At 40.0% G+C, this 23835-nt stretch overlaps 2 protein-coding genes across 3 annotated transcripts; one reads left to right on the forward strand and one right to left on the reverse strand.

Annotated features, from left to right (window-relative positions):
• The first annotated feature begins 5325 nt into the window (after positions 1-5325).
• On the forward strand, positions 5326-11204 carry LOC118369790 (cyclin-dependent kinase 1). 2 transcript variants are annotated; one of them, XM_035754491.2, is made up of 8 exons: positions 5326-5527; positions 6011-6053; positions 6269-6425; positions 8229-8352; positions 8883-9053; positions 10064-10227; positions 10460-10601; positions 10846-11204. In XM_035754491.2, exons 2-8 carry the CDS (start codon positions 6017-6019, stop codon positions 10957-10959), a joined length of 909 nt encoding a protein of 302 aa, XP_035610384.1. In that variant the 5' UTR covers positions 5326-5527; positions 6011-6016; the 3' UTR covers positions 10960-11204. The 2 variants fall into 2 exon arrangements, with proteins under 2 accessions (XP_035610384.1, XP_035610383.1); XM_035754490.2 differs by having other exon boundaries at positions 5326-5515.
• A 2987-nt stretch (positions 11205-14191) lies between these two features.
• On the reverse strand, positions 14192-20615 carry tmem26a (transmembrane protein 26a). The gene is made up of 6 exons (XM_035754700.2): positions 20360-20615; positions 19541-19637; positions 19350-19439; positions 18232-18440; positions 17731-17810; positions 14192-16673 (listed from the first exon to the last, which is right to left on the reverse strand). Exons 1-6 carry the CDS (start codon positions 20551-20553, stop codon positions 16279-16281), a joined length of 1065 nt encoding a protein of 354 aa, XP_035610593.1. The 5' UTR covers positions 20554-20615; the 3' UTR covers positions 14192-16278.
• Positions 20616-23835: the final 3220 nt, after the last annotated feature.

Raw genomic sequence — 23835 nt, forward strand, 5'->3', positions numbered from 1 at the left:
TTCTGTGAAAACTTTTTTGTGTTGATTTTGAGGTGTGCTTTGGATCATTGTCCTTCTGGAAGATCCAACCACTGGTTTTGTTTTAATATCTGATAGTACTTGATGGTGTCCATGATACCATGTATCCTAACAAGTTGTCCAGGGGCTTTGGAAGAAAAACAGCCTCACAACATCAAAGATCCACCACCATACTTCACAGTGGGGATGAGGTACTTTTCTGCATGGCTATCTTTCTGTCTATGCCGAACCCACCTCTGGTGTTTGTTTCCAAAAAGTTCTATTTTGGTCTCACCTGACCATAGAACCCCGTCCCATTGAAAGTTCCAGTAGCTTTTGGCAAACTGTAGGCGCTTGAGTTTGTTGTTTGATGACATCAAAGGCTTTTTTATGGCAACTCTCCCAAATAACTTGTGGTTATGTTGGTGGCGTCTGATCGTAGTTTTGGAGACTTTCTAACCACAAGACACAACTAACATCTGCAATTCTCCAGCTGTGATGCTTGGAGATTTTTTGGCCCCTTAAACCCTCCTCCTCACTGTGCGTGTGGTCAATATCAAATCAAATCTAATTTTATTTGTTACATGCTCCGAATACAACAGGTGTAGTGAAATGCTAACTTACAAGCCCTTAACCAACAATGCAGTTAAGAAAAATAAGTGTTAAGTAAAAAATAGATACAGTTGAATTCGGAAGTTTACATACACTTATGTTGGAGTCATTACAACTCGTTTTTCAACCACTCCACAAATTTCTTGTTAACAAACTATAGTTTTGGCAAGTCGGTTAGGACTTCTACTTTGTGCATGACACAAGTAATTTTTCCAACAATTGTTTACAGACAGATTATTTCACTTATAATTCACTGTATCACAATTCCAGTGGGTCAGAAGTTTAAATACATTAAATTGACTGTGCCTTTAAACAGCTTGGAAAATTCCAGAAAATTATGTCATGGCTTTAGAAGCTTCTGATGGGCTAATTGACATAATTTGAGTCAATTGGAGGTGTACCTGTGGATGCATTTCAAGGCCTAACTTCCTAACTCAGTGTCTCTTTGCTTGACATCATGGGAAAATGAAAAGAAATCAGCCAAGACCTCAGAAAAAAAGTCTGGTTCATCCTTGGGAGCAATTTCCAAACGCCTGAAGGTACCGCGTTCACCTGTACAAACAATAGTACGCAAGTATATAAACACCATGGGACCACGCAGCCATCATACCGCTCAGGAAGGAGACGCGTTCTGTCTCTTAAAGATTAACGTACTTTGGTGCGAAATGTGCAAATCAATCCCAGAACACCAGCAAAGGACCTTGTGAAAATGCTGGAGGAAACAGGTACAAAAGTATATATTTCCACAGTAAAACAGGTCCTATATCTACATAACCTGAAAGGACGCTCAGCAAGGAAGAAGCCACTGCTCCAAAACCGCCATTAAAAAGCCAGACTAGGGTTTGCAACTGCACATGAGGTCAAAGATCATACTTTTTTGAGAAATGTCCTCTGGTCTGATGAAACAAAAATAGAACTATTTGGCCATAATGACCAGTGTTATGTTTGGAGGAAAAAGGGGGAGGCTTGCAAGCCAAAGATCACCATCCCAACCGTGAAGCACAGGGGTGGCAGCATCATGTTGTGGGGGTGCTTTGCTGCAGGAGGGACTGGTGCACTTCACAAAATAGATGGCATCATGAGGGAGGAAAAGTATGTGGATATATTGAAGCAAGACATCAGTCAGGAAGTTAAAGCTCCGTTGCAAATGGGCCTTCCAAATGGACAATGACCCCAAGCATACTTCCAAAGTTGTGGCAAAATGGCTTAAGGACAACAAAGTCAAGGTATTGGAGTGGCCATCACAAAGCCCTGACCTCAATCCTGTGGGCAGAACTGAAAAAATGTGTGCGAGCAAGGAGGCCTACAAACCTGACTGAGTTACACCATCTCTGTCAGGAGGGATGGGCCAAAATTCACCCAACTAATTGTGGGAAGCTTGTTGAAGGCTACCCAAAACATTTGACCCAAGTTAAACAATTTAAAGGCAATGCTACCAAATACTAATTGAGTGTATGTAAACTTCTGACCCACTGGGAATGTGATGAAAGAAATAAAAGCTTAAATAAATCATTCTCTCTATGACTTTTCTGACATTTCACATTCTTAAAATAAAGTGGTGATCCAAACTGACCTAACACAGGGAATTTTTACTCAGATTAAGTGTCAGGAATTGTGAAAAACTGAGTTTACATGTATTTGGCTAAGGTGTATGTAAACTTCCGACTTCAACTGTAAGTAAAAACTAGAAAATAAAAGCAACAAATAATTAAACAGCAGCAGTAAAATAACAATAGTGAGGCTATATAGCGGGGGTACCGGTACAGAGTCAATGTGTGGGGGCAGCGGTTAGTCGAGGTATTTAGTCAAGGTAATATGTACATGTATGTAAAGTTAAAGTGACCATGCATAGATAATAAACAGAGCAGCAGCAGCGTAAAAGAGGTGTCTGGCTAGCCCTTTATTAGCTATTCAGGAGTCTTATGGCTCGAGGGTAGACACTGTTTGGACCTAGAACTTTTGGACCTAGACCTCTTCCCTATAAGCTGACCTCCTCCCACTTGTTAGTGGCCCTTATTATTACTATACATTCCCAGTGGGAATAACTAACCCGGCGAAAGCTAACTAGCTGGAGTGATGGTCAGGTATAGTCAGATAGTTACACAGCTTTTACTTTGAAAACCACTAGCACACGTATCCTGTTGCAGCCCTTCCTCTCAACGCCCATACGTCTCTGTTCATTAATTAAATATTGTGGATGACATTAGACAAATGTATTAATGCAGTCAAAATGATTATCTGTCTTCATTGTTTAAGTTGGGATATTGATTGAATGAACGGTACACGGATTGCTCAGACATCGAAATGAAATGTTTTGGGGTCCATGGTTCTTTGAAGGATTTTGTATCTTTAGCCCCTAGTCTTGCAATAAAGGCAAAGGGGCAATCATAAAATCTCTTCATATTTTGCCTCAAATCTAATATGTTGTCCAAAATCAAATATGGCTGCCATAATACCATTTGATGGAGGTTAAAGACTGTTGGTGTTAATCAATTTGATCCTGAATCCAATATGGCCAACATGATTGCACTCAAACACCTTAGCCTGCATATAAGTAGCCCGTGTTAATTTTGATTGTGTTATTCTGTCTTTGGGCACTCTAGTTGAATAAATGTATGCATTTTTGTCAGGCAGGACCATACAGCACTTATTGAGAGCAAATTTGACTTGGAAAGTTGTCTATTGAACAGCTACCAAAAAGTGAAGTTTACATTCATCATAAATATTCATAGTTGGTATTTCTAATTATTGTATCTATGTTTTTACAGGTCTACATTTCCAAGGTGCATTAAGATATCCTAATGTTTGTATGTGTATGTAGGGCAGACAACTGACTACTTGTATTCTACATTTGAGCAATATCAGAGGTTACAATATTGTGTTACATGAGCTTAGGTTGCCCATCCCCTTCCAGCCAGTCATCATTGTGCACGTTTTGAGTTAATGGAGTGTGCCAAAAATATCTATCAATTGAACCCCTTTTTCAGTAAAATATTGTTATACAAACATCCATTTCATATATGGGAGACCTTCGAGATATGGAAAAACATGGTTGTGCTTTTTGAGGATTGGCCACTAGCCTATAAGCTATACTTGGACCTTCCCTCCTATAAGATAATTATCATTGAATGTGAGAAATATGACATATCCCCACTGAAACATGACACATTGAAACCTATATCAATGGTTAGGAATACTGCATATTACATAAAGAAACAAGCAGATAATTGGAAGTAATTGATCACTACCCTACTAATGCTGCTGATTGAATTTCGATCTTGTTGTTTATACTTTGAAAGTCACTGGAACAATTGATGAGTACACAGATGTGATGTTTGTTTCCACTAGATAGCACAGTCATAGTCGAAATTGGCTAAATCGTACAAATTCCTGAAAACAAAAATGTACTTTTTGGTCTTCATTTATGGTTAGGGTTAGGCAACAAAAACGGATTTGAAGAAGATCAATTCTACAAATACAATATGGCGGGGTTTATGACTTTGTGGCTGTGGTAACCAGTGACAATAATTTACGTTCCACTGTGAACTTTCCTAACTATGCTCCCAGCCAGAAGATTAATCTCCATTATTCATATGGCTGAGTGTGGAGTGTTTTAATCATTAGCTAATGTTTTATCCTTGAGCATTTTGCATAATGAGTTATTAGAAAGCACTTCACTATGCATAATTAATGTAACCCCAAAAGCAACAATAATTTATGCTCTGTTGAACTCATTTATTCATCTTCTTTTGTAATTAACTCTAAGATGTTTTCCTTCGTTCTAAAATGCATAACTAAATTTATTTGCAGATGGGGTGTTACTTTCATGTAATTGTTCACATTTTGTGTCATTGTAAGAGATTAATAATTATTCAAAATATGGGGGGAAACTCAGGTCACATTTTTCTCTCTCCATTTGTTGACTGTTAAACTTCCTGAAGCCAGGCATTTTTGACAAGTTAGGACATGGCCCTGGTGTTTGACCCATAGGTTTGACTACTTGAAAAGGGTGCATAGTCTAAAAAGGGTCAACCCAAAAGAGCTCAGGGGGAATTTAATTGGTATTGCAGTGGCTACCTAGTCAAAAGCTCCTATAGCCACTCTAGCACGGAATTTCAATCTGCAAATGTTCATAAATGAAAGTAGCTGTTTGGTTGGGTATTTTGTCCATTTATTAGCAGCAAAGATATAAACATAGTAACATGGTAAAAATTCCATAAAAGCATCCCAGAGCATAAAATTATTTCTGCGCTCTCCATACCTGTGCATCCCTAGTATGCCTACTTCCGGGTCATCTGTGTGCTCTAAATACATGTGACCAGTGAACCAACATGTCCTCTACTGAAAATATTATGTGGAATGACCGAGTTTGGGAAACGCTGTTGTAGCCTATTACCACTAATAGAATAGTGAGGTTATTTATAAAAAATATTTGATTTTACTTTGACAAGGGTTGATTATTATATATATTTTTAAACAATTAATGAATATACTGGTAACCAATCTACATTTCAAACGATTTTAAGTTGAACCATTTTTAAATGTCTGACAAAATGCTTTTGAGTGAAAACTGTTTTGCGAACAAGTTCTTTCAAAAATCAGGCAAATGAAGGTACATTCCCCTAAAACAAATCCTAATTATTTATTCATCCATAAACATTTCCCGACACCACCGCGCTTTAAAACCATAAAATCCCGCTTCGAGCTGGACTCCTCCCGATTGGTGCTTTTGAAAGACAGCGAGCGACGTGATTGCTTGGTTTTGAAAGCCTGAAGCGCCGCGGCCAATTCGAAAAGAATGCACCCACTCAGTACTGTAAACGTAGCTGACTGCAAGAGAGCCACACTCATTTTTCACCCAGCTAGTTAACTTAGCTACAGTCAAGTTGCACAACGATATTGGAAGGTAGCTATATATGTATGTGTCACATTTTTAGCTACAAGGTTTGTTTGGTCGATTGTATTGTAGCAGTTGTCATCATGGCATTTACAATTTAGCTAGTTAACTCGCTTGTATTGGAAACATTTGCACAGCATGTAAAAACAAGGATATTTAAAATTATTACTAAAGGTGTCACGTCACAAAGTAATGCATGGTTTTACTGTTTAGTTTTTGCTATCGAATAATGATGCTAGTTAATGAAATGTCTTTCTAGTTCAGTTGTCTAGCTACGGTAACGTTAGTTAAATTAGCCAGCTAACGCGTTAGCTAGATCGTTTTTTTACATTCGTTGAATGTATTGCTTAATTTCCTATCACTTTTAAGATGGACAGTTAACACGTTTCATAGCTAACGTTAGTGCTAACAAAAACAAACACAGTTTGCTATTTTTGACTTGTCGTTCATTTGAAATTGCATAATTGGTTTGTTTTGTAGCAAACCGAGCCTGTTTTTTTTCAGGGAACAATGGACGATTACGTGAAAATAGAGAAAATCGGAGAGGGTAAGTTATGTATAACTTTGGTTCGTTTAAAAAAAGAAAAGCTTTCGTTTGTTTTCCCCAAAACTCCACTCGGAGTCAACTCTAGCTAGACTTATATGCATGTCATTTGATTGTCTTCCTTTTAGTTATGACAACCTATTCACTATACCTTATTCATCACGTCAATTACTAGCTACACACCATAGTAAAGAATGAGTTGTGCCTGTGATTTCCAGGTACCTATGGGGTTGTGTATAAAGGCAGACACAAGACGACAGGCCAGGTGGTGGCAATGAAGAAGATCCGTCTGGAGAGTGAGGAGGAGGGAGTGCCAAGCACTGCTGTTAGAGAGATCTCTCTTCTCAAAGAGCTAGCGCACCCTAATGTTGTACAGTATGTAACGTCTGTTTGTGTCTGTGGGGTTCTTAAAGTGTTTACAGTAGCCAGGCAGCAAGAGAAGTAAACATGTGGTTTGTCTTATCAGTTGAAAACTTAGACATTGTTTATGCCAAAAAAGGCCAGGTTAAGTCTAGTATTTGTCATATATTTATCTGTCTAGTGTATACATACAGTTGAAGTCAGAAGTTTACATACACCATAGCCAAATATATTTAAACTGTTTTTCACAATTCCTGACATTTAATCCTAATAAAAATCCCTTGTCTTAGTTCAGGTAGGATCACCACTTTATTTTAAGAATGTGAAATGTCAGAATAATATAGATTTATTTCAGATTTATTTCTTTAATCACATTCCCAGTGGGTCAGAAGTTTACATGCACTCAATTAGTATTTGGTAGCATTGCCTTTAAATTGTTTAACTTGGGTCAAATGTTTTGGTTATCCTTCCTCAAGTGTCCCACAATAAGTTTGGTGTATTTTGGCCCATTTCTCTTGACAGAGCTGGTGTAACTGAGTCATGTTTGTAGGCCTCCTTGCTCACACATGTTTTTTTCAGTTCTGCCCACACATTTTCTATAGGATTGAGGTCAGGGCTTTGTGATGGCCACTAAAATACCTCGACTTTGTTGTCCTGAAGCCATTTTGCCACAACTTTGGAAGTATGCTCGGGGTCATTGACCCTTTGGAAGACCCATTTGCGACCAAGCTTTAACTTCCTGTCTAGAGATGTAGCTTCAATATATCCACATACCTTTCCTTCCTCATGTCGCCATCTATTTTGTGAAGTGCGCCAGTCCCTCCTGCAACAAAGCACCCCAACAACATGATGCTGCGACCCCCGTACTTCACGGTTGGGATGGTGTTCTTCAGCTTGCAAGCTTCCCCTTTTTCCTCTAAACATAACGCTGGTCATTATGACCAAACAGTTCTATTTTTGTTTCATCAGACCAGAGGATATTACCCCAAAAAGTAAGATTTTTGTCCCTGTGTGCAGTTGCAAACCGCAGTCTTTTTTTATGGCGGTTTTGGAGCAGTGGCTTCTTCCTTTCTGAGGGGCCTTGGGTTATGTCGATATAGGACTCGTTTTACTGTGGATGTAGGTTCTTTTGTACCCATTTCCTCCAGCATCTTCAAGGTCCTTTGCTGTTCTGGGATTGATTTGCACATTTCGCACCAAAGTACGCTCATCTCTAGGCGACGCGTCTCCATCCTGAGCGGTATGACGGCTGCGTGGTCCCATGGTGTTTATACGTGTGTGCTATTGTTTGTACAGATGAACGTGGTCCCTTAAGGCATTTGGTAATTTCTCAAGGATCAACTAGACTTGTGGAGGTCTAAAATTGTTTTTCTGGGGTCTTGGCTGATTTCTTTTGAGTTTCCCATGATGTCAAGCCAAGCGGGCTTGAAGGTAGGAATTGAATTGCATCCACAGGTACACCTCGAATTGACTCATATGATGTCAATTAGCCTATCAGATGCACCTAAAGCCATGACATCATTTTCTGGAATTTTCCAAGCTGTTTAACATCGGTCAACTTAGTATGTTAACTTCTGACCCACTGGAATTGTGATACAGTGAAATAATCTGTGTAAACAATTGTTGGGAAAATGACTTGTGTCGTGCACAAAGTAGATGTCCTAACCGAACTGCCAAAACTATAGTTTGTTAATAAGAAATTTGTGGCGTGGTTGAAAAACAAGTTTTTAATGACTCCAACCTAAGTGTATGTAGACTTCTGACTTCAACTGTAAATAAATAGCCTGTTTGTTTCCCATGTGTTTTGTTCCCAAACAGGCTTCTAGATGTGCTGATGCAGGAGTCCAGACTGTACCTCATCTTTGAGTTCCTGTCCATGGACCTGAAGAAATACCTAGACTCTATCCCCTCGGGCCAGTACATGGACCCCATGCTTGTGAAGGTATGGGCCCCACTGAGGGCATGACAGTCATGAGGCACACAACCCTGTTTTGATGTCTTTTTTTTTCACTATCTGCTCTTGATACTACTGAGTACTGTGAAACTTCAATTAAACGCAAAGTCTCAAATAGCCACCTGACCCTTTTAATAGCCGGGTATCTGCACACATTCGGCAAATAAACACAGAGTCAAAATGAATTGTTTGAGGTTACCATGGACACAGTTCTGATATTCTCACAAAATTATCAGGGTGAAAGCGAAGGAGATGGAACAACACTAAGTGACAGTAGGGCCTCAGACTTTGCTTTTAGTACAGGCTTGACAAATTGGGCTTTCAGTCAGACTGCACGCTACTGTTGAAATAGGTACCAGTTGTGCTCAGTGATTGAAGCAAATAAATGCCCAGGCTATTCATTGAAAGTTTTACGGTATACCAACTTAGTGTTTTAGTCCAAGTTGTCAGACTAAACAAATTGTTTTCTCGCTCGTAGGTTCATTTTAACCCTTTGTTGCAATCTCCCATCCATCCAGAGCTATCTGTACCAAATCTTGGAAGGCATCCTGTTCTGCCACTGTAGAAGGGTCCTCCACAGAGACCTGAAACCTCAGAACCTGCTGATTGACAACAAGGGAGTGATCAAGCTGGCAGACTTTGGGTTGGCCAGGGCTTTCGGGGTGCCAGTCCGGGTATATACCCACGAGGTAAGCCAGAACACCACGTAGTTCATTACCAAAGAGCAATTGCAGTAGTGATGGGAAGTTGGGATATTTTTACTGACTCAGATCTTTTCAACTAATTCTGTCAACTCATTTCATTCATCTGGGCTGTATCACATCCGGCCATGATTGGGAGTCCCATAGGGCAGCGCACAATTGGCCCAGTGTTGGCCAGGGTAGGCGGTCATTGTAAATAATCATTTGTTAACCTCTAAAGTAGGCAAGTCAGTTAAATAAATACAATTTTGATTTAGTAATGCCCAGAGCACGCCCCAGAGCAAGCCCCTACTGGCAAAGGATGAACAAAAAAACTAGATAGAATCATGATTCTACAAGCCTCTCGTTCACCATAGGTGGCTTGTTATTGGACCTGTCATTTGTGACAGACTTGTATGTCTTTGCTTCAGACAATGTACATTTGTGATTGCTAGGCATCTGCTAAATGACTTAAATGTAAATGTAGGCATACAAAACATATTGTTTACTGATACCTTTTTTAAATGAGGTCTAGTTGTGTCCGCAATCAGATTATTATAGATTTTAACCGAGTGTTGCGCAAAGGCAGGCTGTGAATTTTGGTTCTACAAAGCTGTGTCCATCGAGTTAAAATTCAATAATCAATTAATATCATACATTCTTGCGCCATGCTATAAGTTATGTTCTAAACATGTTTTTCTCTATGCTGCCTGCATCATGATCTAATTTCCCTAGCGCGCATGATGGACATTTGCTGGTCGGCGCCACTGAGGCGGAGGCGCGCATATTAACCCTGTTGTAGAATTCATTGTGTCCAGCAGGTCCAACGAAAACTGAAACGAACAAGTTCCTCTGAAAAATTAATTTGGAGTCTCGAGTCATTAAAAAGTTGTTCAAAAAGAATGACTTGTCTGCCAGCTGCACGTCACTAATTGGCAGATAGCATTGTAAAGTTAAGCTATCATAAGGGGTGTGTATGCACACGTTAATAAGGTCATTAACTGTGTCTTTGTGTCCAGGTTGTGACACTGTGGTACAGGGCTCCTGAGGTGCTGCTGGGGGCCCCACGGTACTCCACCCCTGTGGATGTCTGGAGTATTGGGACCATCTTTGCAGAGTTGGCTACAAAGAAACCACTTTTCCACGGAGACTCAGAGATAGACCAGCTTTTCAGGATCTTCAGGTCTATTTGCATAAGAGTATACACATCTGTAATATACCCAATCCTACTAGTAGCAACATCTAGGTTGGTTAATCAATGTTTGATGCTAGATTAGGACATTTGCTTGATCTGTTGTGAGCAACGAGCCATCCCAAATTATTGACGCAGTCAACAGACAATTGCTCCATGATGGACATACCACATTGGCTTGGGTGAAGTATTTATCAAGCATCGTTGTCTCCTCCTGTTTCAGGACCCTTGGTACTCCAAACAATGACATCTGGCCAGAGGTTGAGTCTCTGCCTGACTACAAGAACACGTTCCCCAAGTGGAAGTCTGGGAACCTGTCTTCCATGGTGAAGAACCTGGACAAGAAAGGCATTGATCTGCTCGCTGTAAGATTTCACCATTCTCCTTGATTTTATTTCGATTGAAACATTGTTGCTGTAGAAGCCCTGTGCTCACATGTCTTTTTCAAGCGGCTGGTTGTGTTTTTTGGGGGGGATAGCATTAGTGATATTGAAGTGACCTATTGTTCCGTCAAGCCCAGCAGTAGCCTTTAGGATACATATACATATGACCATGTCCTACCTTCTGTAGAATGTTATAAAGTGATTTTTTTTCTTCCCTCTCTTAAAGAAAACACTAATCTATGACCCACCCAAGAGGATCTCTGCCAGACAGGCAATGAGCCATCCATACTTTGACGACCTGGACAAAACCACTCTACCTGCCAGCACGGTCAAGATGTAAACGCCACACAGCTCGACTTAAAGGACCTGAAAAATAGTACAATTATGGAAGCATATTGATTGTCTTTTTTTTGTATGTTTGTTTTTTCTTTGTTTGTCCTTTTGCTATCTACCGGTAATATTAATCATTATTCTGTAAATAGCGTATAAAAAAACGAAACCGGTTTGGATCTAAAGTGACACGTACTAAAGGTTACATTCAAAAGTAGTATATTTTCAATAAAGTGCACTTTTCTAGATCCGTTACTTTTAAGTTGTGTGTTTGTAATTTTTTTTATTGGGGAATAATTACTGTTGCAGGATTCCTGCGTTGTTTGATGCTTTCAAGTGTATTTTCTTTGCCAGGCATACCATATCAGGTTTTAACATAATTCTTCCTCTAGACTTGTTTAAAACCAGTACCAAACCATTTGTTTTAAGAGCTGGAGTAAGAAAATGTATTATGCTGTGATTTAAAAAACTAACCCGTTCCTCCAACACAGTATTTTGTCTGGTAGAAGTAAACTCTGTTAAATTCCTTTTTAGAGTGAGTTTTAGTTGGCCAACCTATACTGCATTTGTTTTAAAGTTGTGTAATGCTTTTCTTGACAGTTGCATATATTCCCAAACTGGAATTAAGTCTGTGTGCATCCTGCCTGGTTTTACTTGATGTCATACATGGTCCTCCATTGAGGCGGCATGTAGCCTAGCGGTTAAGAGTGTTGGGCCAGTGACCCAAAGGTCGCTGGTTCGAATCCATGAGCTGACCTGGTGAAAAATCTGTCTGTGCCCTTAAGCAATGCACTTAACCCCAATTGCTACTATGAATCCCTCTGTATGCGAGCATCTGCTACAGGACTCAAATGTAAATAAGGTGGTCAGTTGTGGATGTCTTCCCTAGCAGGACGGGGAGGTTCCCCTATGTTAAAAGGATGCGTTGGCGACTAGGAAATGACCACATTTGATTTTAACAACATTAAATGCCCATTGTAGCCGTTCTCAATATCAAATAGTTTCTGGGTGACAAGTGCCTTACTCTAATAGTTTTTTCTGTAATTGTTTATAAAAATGTGGTATTTCTCAGGGGGAAGGGCACCAAAGCGGTGCATTAACCACAGTGTGAATCAATATTCTGAGTGGAGGAGGCATATGTAACCTGAAAACCAGCTGTTATAGCAATATTGTTTACAAGCACGCATTCTCACTAAACTAGCAGGATAGTGAATGCTGATTGCGGGACCTTCACAAACTTAAGTGAGTGATGACTATAGCTACAGTATGTTCAAGTATATTTTTCTGGGTTTATCTACCTCTGTTAGTGATTTCTTGCCTCGCTGGCTTGCTAACTTGCGAGGTAATCAATCCTCCGATGACATCTGCGATGTTGACCATAACCATCGAATTAAGTGTTAATTTACACCAGCTGCATTTGAGGTTGGAGGATTCTCTATTCACTTCAATGTAAACCCCTTTCTGGTGCAACTTTTCATGACACGGCCGTGAAATTGTTCTATTGGCAGAGCGGTTTGGAACTGTAGTTGTTATTGGCCTATTAACTTATACCACCTGGTGATGTCACCTGGCAAGCCAAAACGCCATCCATGCAAAATAACACAGATCACATTTTTACAGTGTTTCATCAGCTGTTGTACAATATGATACAGAATGTTGACTGCACTGGGTTAAGCAATGTTCTAAAGTGGACTAGCTCATTGTATCCTACCATATTTAGTTAAGTGATGCTAGTGTAATTCAGATATCAGGATACATGAAATAGTCTGTCTTCCAGGTACACATTTTGTGCATGACTGGGCAGGTTATCGGACAATGCCTAGAGAAGTGTAGGAATTTTGTAAAATAATCTCAGATTTTCCTCAGAATTTGTTTATCTGGAACGCTCCCCTTCTTGTGCCTAATTGATCACTGTTGTGCAGGAAGAGGTATTTTCTTCGTTTCCTTCATGCATTGGGCTAAACTGCAGGCACTTCCAACAAAGAAGCACAGTTGAGTGGGAGTGAAGTGAATTCACATGAATACTGATTTGTTATGTGTCATTCTAGATGCTTGGTCTTTTGTATTCTTGGCCTGTCACTCATTGTTTATAAATGGCAAGTGTTGAAAATAAAACAGCAGGCTTTCAATTTAAAAACAAAAGGCTGCTGCATGAGGGATAGAATAATGTATTTCTATTGAATATATTCAGTTTGTTTTTCATGAATCATCCTCACCCAGATTAAAATGCCATTTATACATTGACCTACATTCTGACGAGAGCCGTTAACATGAATGTAATGTGAAGCGATATCTACAACGTGACATTTATCATACAGTATCTGGACTTCAGACCCAGAAGCGTTACAGATTGCTCAATATATATTTTAAGATCATTTCCAATTGAGCTGACAAATACAGCCTTTGCCGAGAACATTGCCTTTAAATTTCAATCACGCTGTAATGCTGAACTTCCGTGATATGCATTGAATAGAGCCCCTAGTTTGACTGCAATGTTCTCACTGAGGACACCATAGAGAGAGAGTACAGTCATTCTGTGATGTAAAGATAACCCAGGCTGTGACCCCATTTAGGGAGTGGTTGAAATGTACAACATTGTTACCCAGAGGAAAATGGGGGATGTCATGCTTTCTCAATTTGAGTCAGAGGAGGGGGAGGGTCATGTAATTTGTAATCAATTAAATGTCATATTGCTCAAAGTTGCTTATTATATCTCAATGTGTGCCCGATGCTATAGGCCATGTGTATTCAACTCTTAACCAGCAGGCTCAAGCCCTCATAGGGTTTCTGTTCTACCTGATAATGAATTGCACCCACCTGGTGTCCCAGCTCCACAACCTTCTGGTTACTTTGCGATGTAATGCTTAAAAAACAAAAACAGTTCTAAAACTGCATATCTAATGATCTGGTCTGTCCTAGGGTTGAGGGTAAACAGTAGGCATGCATTTTGCTGTCCAGTTTATGTTTGAATTATTAGCCCATACATTATTTCAGAGAGGTCTGACATTCTCCAGGTATCCCTCATCATAAATAACGTACAGGCTCTTAGGCGATGTGGAAGAATAGGGACAGACACTTACAAGCACCCAGAAACAATGCCCAACAATGAGGCTTAATTGATAAGGTCTTGACTTTGGATTGATTTGCAGCTTTTGTTAAAAATGAATGCAAACAATAAAGACTTCCCAAATCTGCTGTATGTTGACTACCCAGATAGTACAAATGGTCAAGTCTAAAATATGTTCACTGAATAAAACACTGAATACATTTTATTCAATGATTGAAATAACGTAAAATACAAAAAAACAATCTACCTGCATGGAAATAAAGAATATAAATACATTTAAACGAAGAAAAATACAAATGAAACTGCCTGCCATTTCACCCCTATGAAATTCTAAGCTCAATTCAACCAGGCGTATTACAGTACAGTAACATACAGTGCATTCGGAAAGGATTCAGACCCCTTGCCTTTTTCCAAATTTTGTTATGTTACAGCCTTCTTCTAAAATGGACTAAATTGTTTTTTTTCCCCCTCATCAATCTACACACAATATCCCATAATGACAAAGAAAAACATGTTTTTAGCATTTTTTTGCCAATGTATTAAAAATAAAAAACTGAAATATCATATTTACATAAGTATTCAGACCCTTTACTCAGTACTTTGTTGAAGCACCTTTGGCAGCAATTAAAGTCTTCTTGGGTATGACGCTACAAGCTTGGCACAGCTGTATTTGTGGAGTTTCTCCCATTCTCAGCAGATCCTCTCAAGCTCTGTCAGGTTGGATCAGGAGTGTCGCTGCACAGCTATTTTCAGGTTTCTCTAGAGATATTCGATTGGGATCATGTCCGGCTCTGGCTTGGCCACTCAAGGACATTCAGAGACTTGTCCCGAAGCCACTCCTGTGTTGTCTTGGTTGTGTGATTAGTGTTTTTGTCCTGTTGGAAGGTGAACCTTCACCCCAGACTGAGGTTCTGAGCACTCTGGACCAGGTTTTCATCAAGGATCTCTCTGTACTTTGTTTGTTCATCTTTCCCTCGATCCTGACTCGTCTCCCAGTTCCTGACGCTGAAAAACATCCCCACACCATGATGCAGCCACCACCATGCTTCACTGTAGAGATGGTGCCAGGTTTACTTCAGACGTGACGCTTGGCATGGTTTCATCAGACCAGAGAATCTTGTTTCTCATGGTCTGAGAGTCCTTTAGGTTCCTTTTGGCAAACTCCAAGCGGCTATCATGTCCCTTTTACAGAGGAGTAGTTTCCGTCTGGCCACTCTACCATAAAGGCTTGATTGGGGGAGTGCTGCATAGATGGTTGTCCTTCTGGAAGGTTCTCCCATCTCCACAGAGGAACTCTGGAGCACTGTCAGAGTGACCATCGGGTTCTTGGTCACCTCCCTCCCGAATGCTCAGTCTTGGTGGTTCCAAACTTCTTCCATGTAAGAATGATGAAGGCTATTGTACCTTGGGTACCTTCAATGCTGCAGAAATGTTTTGGTACCCTTCCCCAGATCTGTGCCTTGACACAATCCTGTCTCTGAGCTCTATGGACAAATCCTTCAACCTCATGGCTTGGTTTTTGCTCTGACATGAACTGTCTACTGTGGGACCTTATATAGACAGGTGTGTGCCTTTCCAAATCATGACCAATCAATTGAATTTACCACAGGTGGACTCCAATCATGTTGTAGAAACATCTCAAGGATGATCAGTGGAAACAGGAGGCACCTGAGCTCAATTTTGGGTCTCATAGCAAAGGGTTTGAATACTTATGTCAATAAGGTATTTCCCAAAAACCTGTTTTCACTTTGTCCTTATGGGGTTTTGTTTGTAGATTGATGAGGAACATTTTATTTAATCAATTTTAGAATAAGTCTGTAACGTAACAAAATGTGGAAAAAGGGAAGGGGTCTGAATACTTTCCGAATCCACTGCATAATCACACCTTTTCCCATCGTCAAAAGCAACCCATTGGAAAACAAAATTGGGTAGATTTTGTCAGCTGTGGACAGTTACTTTTGGCTGCCTACCTTTTCAGTCATACTCTTTGTTTGCTAACAATTTTTTTTCTTCTATTTCACATACCTTTGGGGGTAAACTTCTAAGCCATGTCATTTTTGTCAAAGGGGTAAAAACATTACAAAAAAGTTAAAATACTGTAGAAAATCAGCTGAGCTGAAATTGAATATATGCTTGTGACTTTTAAACGGTTTCTGTCTCCTTCTCTTTACGCATGGAAATGTCAAGTCAGATAATTAATTCCAGCTTTTGAACTCGCAAATCCTGTCCAATATTGAACTTTTGCATTGTATAAACAGTGCACTACGTAATGGTACTTTCTGTATTAACTTCCTCCAAAGCAGAGGCAGGAACCTTGTCTCTCTCCAACCTCCCCTCCCCATACTTCCTCTCCACCTCTACCCTACTACAATTAGGGATGTTACTGCTGCTTCTGGACCTGACTACAGGTCTGTAGTTCTGGCATATGACGGCCAGCCGGTAGAAGTTCAGGATGACCACCAGGAAGTTTTTAATGGTAAAGAACACCAACATCTGGTGAAAGACATCAAAGTAGGTCATGACGGTGAGCCGGACCACAAGGAAAGGGCCATCCTGGATGAATAGGCTCTCAATGATGCTCCATATGTCTGTGCTGTGCTTGGTCAGGAGGGAATCGCCTTGGCCTTCACCCTCACTTTCTGGCTTTGAGTTCACCACTAAGGACACACACGCACACGCACACACACACACACACACACACACACACGCGAGTTGAGTTTCAAAAACTATTTTCACATATTGTTGTAAACTAGGGCTGAAGGCCTGAAGTATTTTCCATTGATATTATGTGTGTTGAGTGGATGGTTACATATCCGCTTCTAGTAAATCATTTCAGGTTGTGAATAATTCAGTAGATAAGGTGTGGTCTGAGAACAAGGGAGGCTGCAATGAACTCTTTATGATCCTCAACCCTGAATTGTTTCGCCACATGGCTATAATGGATTTCAGGAGGTCTGGGTTATTGGCAGTCTGCCTGTCAATAGCCTAATCCATCCGCCAAGCAATGAAGAACCGAAGAAGAAGTGAGCCTTAATCTGTTTATAAAGCTGACAGATCAAATCACTGTACGGTACGCAATATACGAGTCCATATGTGTTGCTGCATTTTCCAATTTTACCCATACTGATGATAAAACTGAGTTTCCGACTGTACTAAATAAAGTTTGCTTTAACCAATAGTGAGATCATTGCAGTTTGTGTAGGAAGTAAAAATGGTGATAGCAAACAAATCTGCTCAACTGTTTATGTAGCAACATGGCCACGATAGAGCTAGTTTGCCTCCTTTCAAATGTTTAGCCAAAGTCTAAACAGATCCCATATTGAGTTTACCTAAAACATTATCAATATTCCACTGACAAGAGTATTTTCTGCCCACAGTCATGCTACAAACAGATAACTTGAGAAAGCTGGTGGGGCCATGGGGAGAGGCTCTCTGCAGGTCTATGTCTACAACAGAGAAGGAAAGGTTTGCCTTCAAAGATGTGACATCCACAATGTTGTCTATGATATGGCTGTACCACTCAAAATGAACCCTCAAACCCACCATGAAAGTCTTGGCATCAGCATATAAAATACATCAAATCTGTAATTCACCCTAAAGAATACGAACCTCAACATTCAGACAGATCCTGATAGCCTGTGTCTGTTGGCCAAAAGTCAAGGATAGTTAAGTTAACTGCTGATATTAATAATATTATGAAATGTAGAGACCCACCGGCCAGATGGAGAGGGAACTGTAACATGCTCCAGGTCCACACCGCCAAGATGATGTACACCAGCTGAGGGCTGTTTTCCCTGGGAGGAATACGGAACATACAGCTCAACAAGTCAATGCATGTCCACTGTTGTTAATGGTTTTAGTTTTTTAGGTAAATTCTAGGATTTTACATTGATGAATTCTCGGAGTGATTTTGAGAGAATTCCACCGCTGGTTGTTACATTACTGCTACAATTTAGTAGCTAGTAAGTAAAACGTTGCATGCGCACTTAGTAGTAACTTAGTAAGTGTGTAACTAGCAAATATTTAAGTAGCACTGCAGTATTGTCGTTCCTTGTGATACAAAAGTCTATATGGAGGCAAAAACTCAACACACCACTAAAGGCAGTTAGGTCACCAGATTAATGTGAGAACACTGGGATCTGCTAAAGGCTCTTAAATACTCTGACAAGCTTTTAGCCTCAGTCAGTAAAGTCAATCGAAAGGTCGGACACCTACTTGACATCAGACAGTGTTTCACTGGTGAACTCCAAGATGTCAGCTGCTGTGCCAACGAAGATGAGCAGAAGCTGGGAGAGCTCCTCCCGTGTGACCCCGCCCCCCAGTGGGAGGAGCCACTTCCCAATGATGAGTAGGATTAGAAGGACCTGATGGAGGGCCAGGATCCAGTCGTTGGGACAAACCGTAGACAAGAGTTGGTCAAGACCCTTGAATGTCAAGAGAAGGAACAGAGGTTCAAACCACAGATAATAAGCACTAGAAATTGTACTTTTGGAAAGCCTCAGGATATGAAGGGAAGAAGAGTCCGCTAATTACCCCCTAAGAGCCATGTCACTGCCATAGAAATAACCTTATATGTTAATAACGAAAAGTATACTTAGATGTCACCCTCGTTGACCGTGTATTCCCAAATACATCTGTGCAGAAAGGCCTTCTGAATAGATTTCATAAGGACTTGTCTTCTGAATATTTGCATGTTTATTTCTCGATTAAGGTCAAGGGTCCTGGCCCTAATTGCAAGGAAACATTTGCACTAGACAAGCATTTCTGGGTACGCACAATGGCAAAAAACATTTGGTTAGAAATCATGACAAACACGGGGCTTTCCATTATACAGTCAACATCATAAGACTCTGGTCACTTGATTCATGCTATGATGAAATATTGAGTGAATGGTCAGAATATACACTGAATATATATATATATATACAAGAGTATATGGACACCCATTCAAATTAGTGGATTCGGCTATTTCAGCCACACCCGTTGCTGACAGGTGTATAAAATCAAGCACACAGCCATGCAATCTCCATAGACAAACACACATATATATATATATATATTTTTTTTAAATGTATTTAACTAGGCAAGTCAGTTAAGAACAAATTCTTATTTTCAATGATGGCCTAGGAACAGTGGGTTAACTGCCTGTTCAGGGGCAGAACAACAGATTTGTACCTTGTCAGCTCGGGGGTTTGAATTTGCAACTTTCCGGTTACTAGTCCAATACTCTAACCACTAGGCTACCCTGCCGGCCCATGTTTGGTCATGTAGCGTATATACAAAAGGGTAAAAGGCAAAATAGTCAAGAAATTAAAACCAGTTCCAGTATTTACCTTTAGATAGGTTTGAACCGTTAAATTCCCCACCGTTTCATTCCGAGAAATCATGCTTCTCACATTTTCCCATGAGTCCAGTTTCTTGCACTGAAATTAGATAAATTAAGTTGTAAGTAAATGTTTGATAACTGTCATGCATACATTGAACATGGAGTTGTGGGATTTCTCTCCTTCTCTGTTTTCTGTACCTGGAGGTCACTAGAGTTGTGATGCTGATGATGTAGTTCCAGAATCCAGATGGATGGAATGATACTGACAAGGAACAACATAATGGCTGGCGAGAACCTCGGGTTGGAGGAGAAAAGGAACTTTATTTATGAACTCTTTATTCCATTCACATGCATTTTAGAGATTCACGCACCTATCCAAAGTGATCCACAAATCATGGTCAATATTCTGTGGATATATATTTTTTATATCTTATGCCCACAGAATAGCATAAAAATGATAACACAGTGAGAAAAAAAAAATGCATGTAAAATTACAACAAAAAATGTGAAGTGCAAACAAAAAAACACAGTGGTAAAACAATTAACACCAAATAGAACCAACACATGCCAGAATGAAAATATTCCTAACCACTTTATCCTCTTTATGACTTTATCATAATGTTTGACAAAACAATCAAATATTATTTTGGGAGCACAGGAAGTGTTCTCTCAGAGGGAGATGTGGCAGACAGGCATGTCATTCTTCAATCTAGGGGTACCACCCTATCCTAATTTGTCCCAGGACATTTTATTAGCACAATGGGATAAGCAGCTGGATAAGGACTCTTTAGGGAGGGGGAAGGGGGATGTAGTCAGTTGTACAGTAAAAAAAATAATGAATTGGATTCTTCCCCAGAAAAAAGTAATTTATCACTTTATCTTGTTAATTTGTCTGTTATGTCTTTAGGATTAAAATATCTGGATAGCCTGCACATGACAAATTACGCACAGTATGATGATGTGCAACATAGTGTACGAAGCCTACTCAGAAGACTAAATAAATGAACAACATCTTACCATTTATAATCTTTTCCCTTTCTTCTTTTCAAAGTTACTATCATTTCGACAACGAGAGGTAGAAAGAGGAATGTCATAAACCAGTAGATATTGTCATCTTTAACCAATGTCACTCTCCAAACTCCGATGAGTGAAATAAGAATGAAAAGCAACCTAGTAACTACCGCACACGAAAATTTGACCACAAACGACATAATACTTAAGAATAAAGATTCGACAGCTCGTGTCCCGTTATTCCTGAAACTCCCACACACAGCCACTTGTACTCCAGCAGCAGCACAAACATTGACGTAATTTTAGTATGGGAATATAAAAACTTCAAAATAAAAGCCTGCATTCCAAAACATTGCAATGTGGATAACGCATTCAAATGATATTGAATTTTAATCAATGGCCACTTTAATTGTGCCAAGAAAATGCTATAGGTAATTTATGAAAGCAAATAAAAAAATATGGCTTTCAAAATAGACCAATAATGAAAAAATACAATGTTGACATACATGTTGAGGATATTGGTCTGTAGATTGAAAACTTTTCTACCTGTTTCAGTTAAAGTGGGGTGTAAAATACTCAGGAGGGTCTCTACTAACCAATATGTGTAGTTTTGGAGAGGGATTGTGTTGCACGGCCTGCTGCTGGCTTTTCACTCTGTCCCCTCTGAAGCGCAAAAAGCAATACGTAAAGTGGAAGTGACAGCGTTTTAACTACACTGAACAAAAATATAAACGCAACAGGATAAGTGTTGGTCCCATATTTCATGAGTTGAAATAAAATATCCTAGACATTTTCCATATGCACAAAAAGCTTATTTCTCTCCAATTTTATGCACAAATTTGTTTACATCCCCATTAGTGAGCATTTATCCTTTGCCAAGACAATCCATCCACTTGACAGGTGTGGCATATCAAGAAGCTGATTAAACAGCATGATCATTACACAGGTGCACCATGTGTTGGGGACAATTAAAGGCCACTCTAAAATGTGCAGTTTTGGAACACAACACAATGTCACAGATGTCTCAAGTTTTGAGGGAGCGTTCAATTAGCATGCTGACTGCAGGAATTTCCATCAGAGCTGTTGCCAGGGAATTGAATGTTAATTTCTCTACCATAAGCCACCTCCAACATTGTTTTAGAGAATTTGGCAGTACGTCCAACCGGCCTCACATCCACAGACCACGTGTAACCCAGCCAGCCCAGGACCTCCACATCCGGCTTCATCACCTGCGTGATCATCTATGACCAACCACCTGGACAACTGAAGAATTTCTGCACATAAACCGTCTCAGGGAAGCTCATCTGAGTGCTCGTCGTCCTCACCAAGGTCTTGACCCGACTGCAGTTTTGCATCGTAACCGACTTCAGTGGGCAAATTCTTACCTTCAATGGCCACATGCTCTTCATGGATGAATCTGTACCGGGCAGATGGCATTGTGTGGGGGAGCGGTTTGCTGATGTCAACATTGTGAACAGAATGCCCCATGGTGGCGGTGGTGTTATGTATGGGCAGGCATAATGGCAATTTGAATGAACAGAGATACCGTCATGAGATCCTGAGGCCCATTGTCCTGCCATTCATCCGCTGCCATCACCTCATGTTTCAGCATGATAACACACGCCCCTATGTTGTAAGGATCTGTAGACAATTCCTGAAAGCTGAACACTTCCCAGTTCTTCCATGACCTGAATACACACCAGACATGTCACCCATTGAGCATGTTGGGATGCTCTGGGCCGAGTGGCGCAGTGGTCTAAGGCACTGCATCTCAGTGCTAGAGGTGTCACTACAGACCCTGGTTTGATTCCAGGCTGTATCACAACTGGCTGTGATTAGGAGTCCTGTAGGGTGGTGCACAATTGGCCCATTCTTAACTGACTTGCCTAGTTAAATTTTTAAAAAGTCAACTTAAAAATAAAAAAAATGTACGACAGCGTGTTCCAGTTCCCGCCAATATCCAGCAACTTCACACAGCCATTGAGAAGAGTGGGGCAACATTCCACAGGCCACATTCAACACCCTGATCAACTCTATGCGAAGGAGATTAGGCAAATGGTGGTCACATCAGATACTGACAGGTTTTCTGATCCATAATATAATAATAATAATATATGCCATTCATCCAAAGCGACTTACAGTCATGTGTGCATACATTCTACGTATGGGTGGTCCCGGGAATCGAACCCACTACCCTGGCGTTACAAGCGCCATGCTCTACCAACTGTGCTACAGAAGGACCACTCCCCTAACTATATTTTTAAGGTATCTGTGACCAACAGATTCATATCTATACCAGTCATGTGAAATCCATAGATTGGGGTCTAATGAATGTATTCAATTTGTTGATATTCTTATATGAACTGACTTTCAAATTGTTGCATGTTGCATTTATATTTGTTTTTCAGTGTACTTACAGATATGAAACAGACAATCATAATATCAGTAAAAAAATATCAAAATCACAGTTTATGCTACAAAACAAACTTTGCAAGAGGTTCTAAAAATAGGTTCTATTTTACTCAAAAGTCCATGATGTATAGTAAGGCATTGTTGCCAGAATAGATGGATGCAGTTCAATGCATGATTAATATAATTCACCAATACATTTCTTGGTAGTCTAACAAATATTGCTATCAGGTTGTAAATCACAGCTGGCATGGTACGTTTTTTGCGGCCTCCAGCCATTCAGTATGCACTTTCAGTTTCACTCAATATTATGGACAAAACTGATTAATGTAACTTTAGCTAACTAAGGCTGTGAAAGTCAATACAAATCAAACTATTTATTTATGCAGCTATTTATTTAGCAAGCTAAAAACAGCCTAACATTAGCTGCTGGGACAGCCTGGTCTTATAGCAACCGTAAATCCGAGACAATCAAATTAGTATGATAATATTTTACGTTTGGGATGGTTACTTAAGACATTATGACAGATAGTTACTTATAACTTCTTATGGCTGGGGGCAGTATTGAGGAGCTTGGATTAATAAGGTGCCCAGAGTAAACTCCCTGCTACTCAGGCCCAGTTGCTAATTATATGCATATTATTAGAAGATTTGGATAGAAAACACTCTGAAGTTTCTAAAACAGTTTGAATGAAGTCTGTAAGTATAACAGAACTCATATGGCAGGCAAAAGCCTGAGAAGAAATCCAACCAAGAGGTGGGAAATTTGAGGTTTGTAGTTTTTCCAACTCATTGCCTATCAGATATACAGTGTCTATGGGGTCATATTGCACTTCCTAAAACTTCCACTAGATGTCAACCGTCTTTAGAACCTTGTTTGATGCTTCTACTGTGAAGGAGGGGGGAATGGGAGCTCAATGAGTCAGAGGTCTGCCAGAGAGGCATGAGCTGATCACGCGCCTTCACGTGAGAGTTGCATTCCATTGCATTTCTGAAGACAAAGGAATTCTCCGGTTGGAACATTATTGAAGATTTATGTTAAAAACATCCTAAAGATTGATTCTATACATCGT

Source organism: Oncorhynchus keta, chromosome 36 (assembly GCF_023373465.1).
Source record: "Oncorhynchus keta strain PuntledgeMale-10-30-2019 chromosome 36, Oket_V2, whole genome shotgun sequence".
NCBI classification, from domain to species: domain Eukaryota; kingdom Metazoa; phylum Chordata; class Actinopteri; order Salmoniformes; family Salmonidae; genus Oncorhynchus; species Oncorhynchus keta.

What these genes read in the sequence shown, in the direction of transcription:
- LOC118369790 (XM_035754491.2), top strand. Translation starts at nt 6,017, where the DNA reads ATGGACGATTACGTGAAAATAGAGAAAATCGGAGAGG. An exon ending in CAGCTTTTCAGGATCTTCAG is followed by an intron (nt 10,228 to 10,459) that starts GTCTATTTGCAT and finishes CTCCTGTTTCAG; the next exon opens with GACCCTTGGTACTCCAAACA. An exon ending in AAGGCATTGATCTGCTCGCT is followed by an intron (nt 10,602 to 10,845) that starts GTAAGATTTCAC and finishes CCTCTCTTAAAG; the next exon opens with AAAACACTAATCTATGACCC.
- tmem26a (XM_035754700.2), bottom strand. Translation starts at nt 20,553, where the DNA reads ATGTCGTTTGTGGTCAAATTTTCGTGTGCGGTAGTTACTAGGTTGCTT. An exon ending in CGGTTCAAACCTATCTAAAG is followed by an intron (nt 18,441 to 19,349) that starts GTAAATACTGGA and finishes TTGACATTCAAG; the next exon opens with GGTCTTGACCAACTCTTGTC. An exon ending in GAAACACTGTCTGATGTCAA is followed by an intron (nt 17,811 to 18,231) that starts GTAGGTGTCCGA and finishes TATTCCTCCCAG; the next exon opens with GGAAAACAGCCCTCAGCTGG.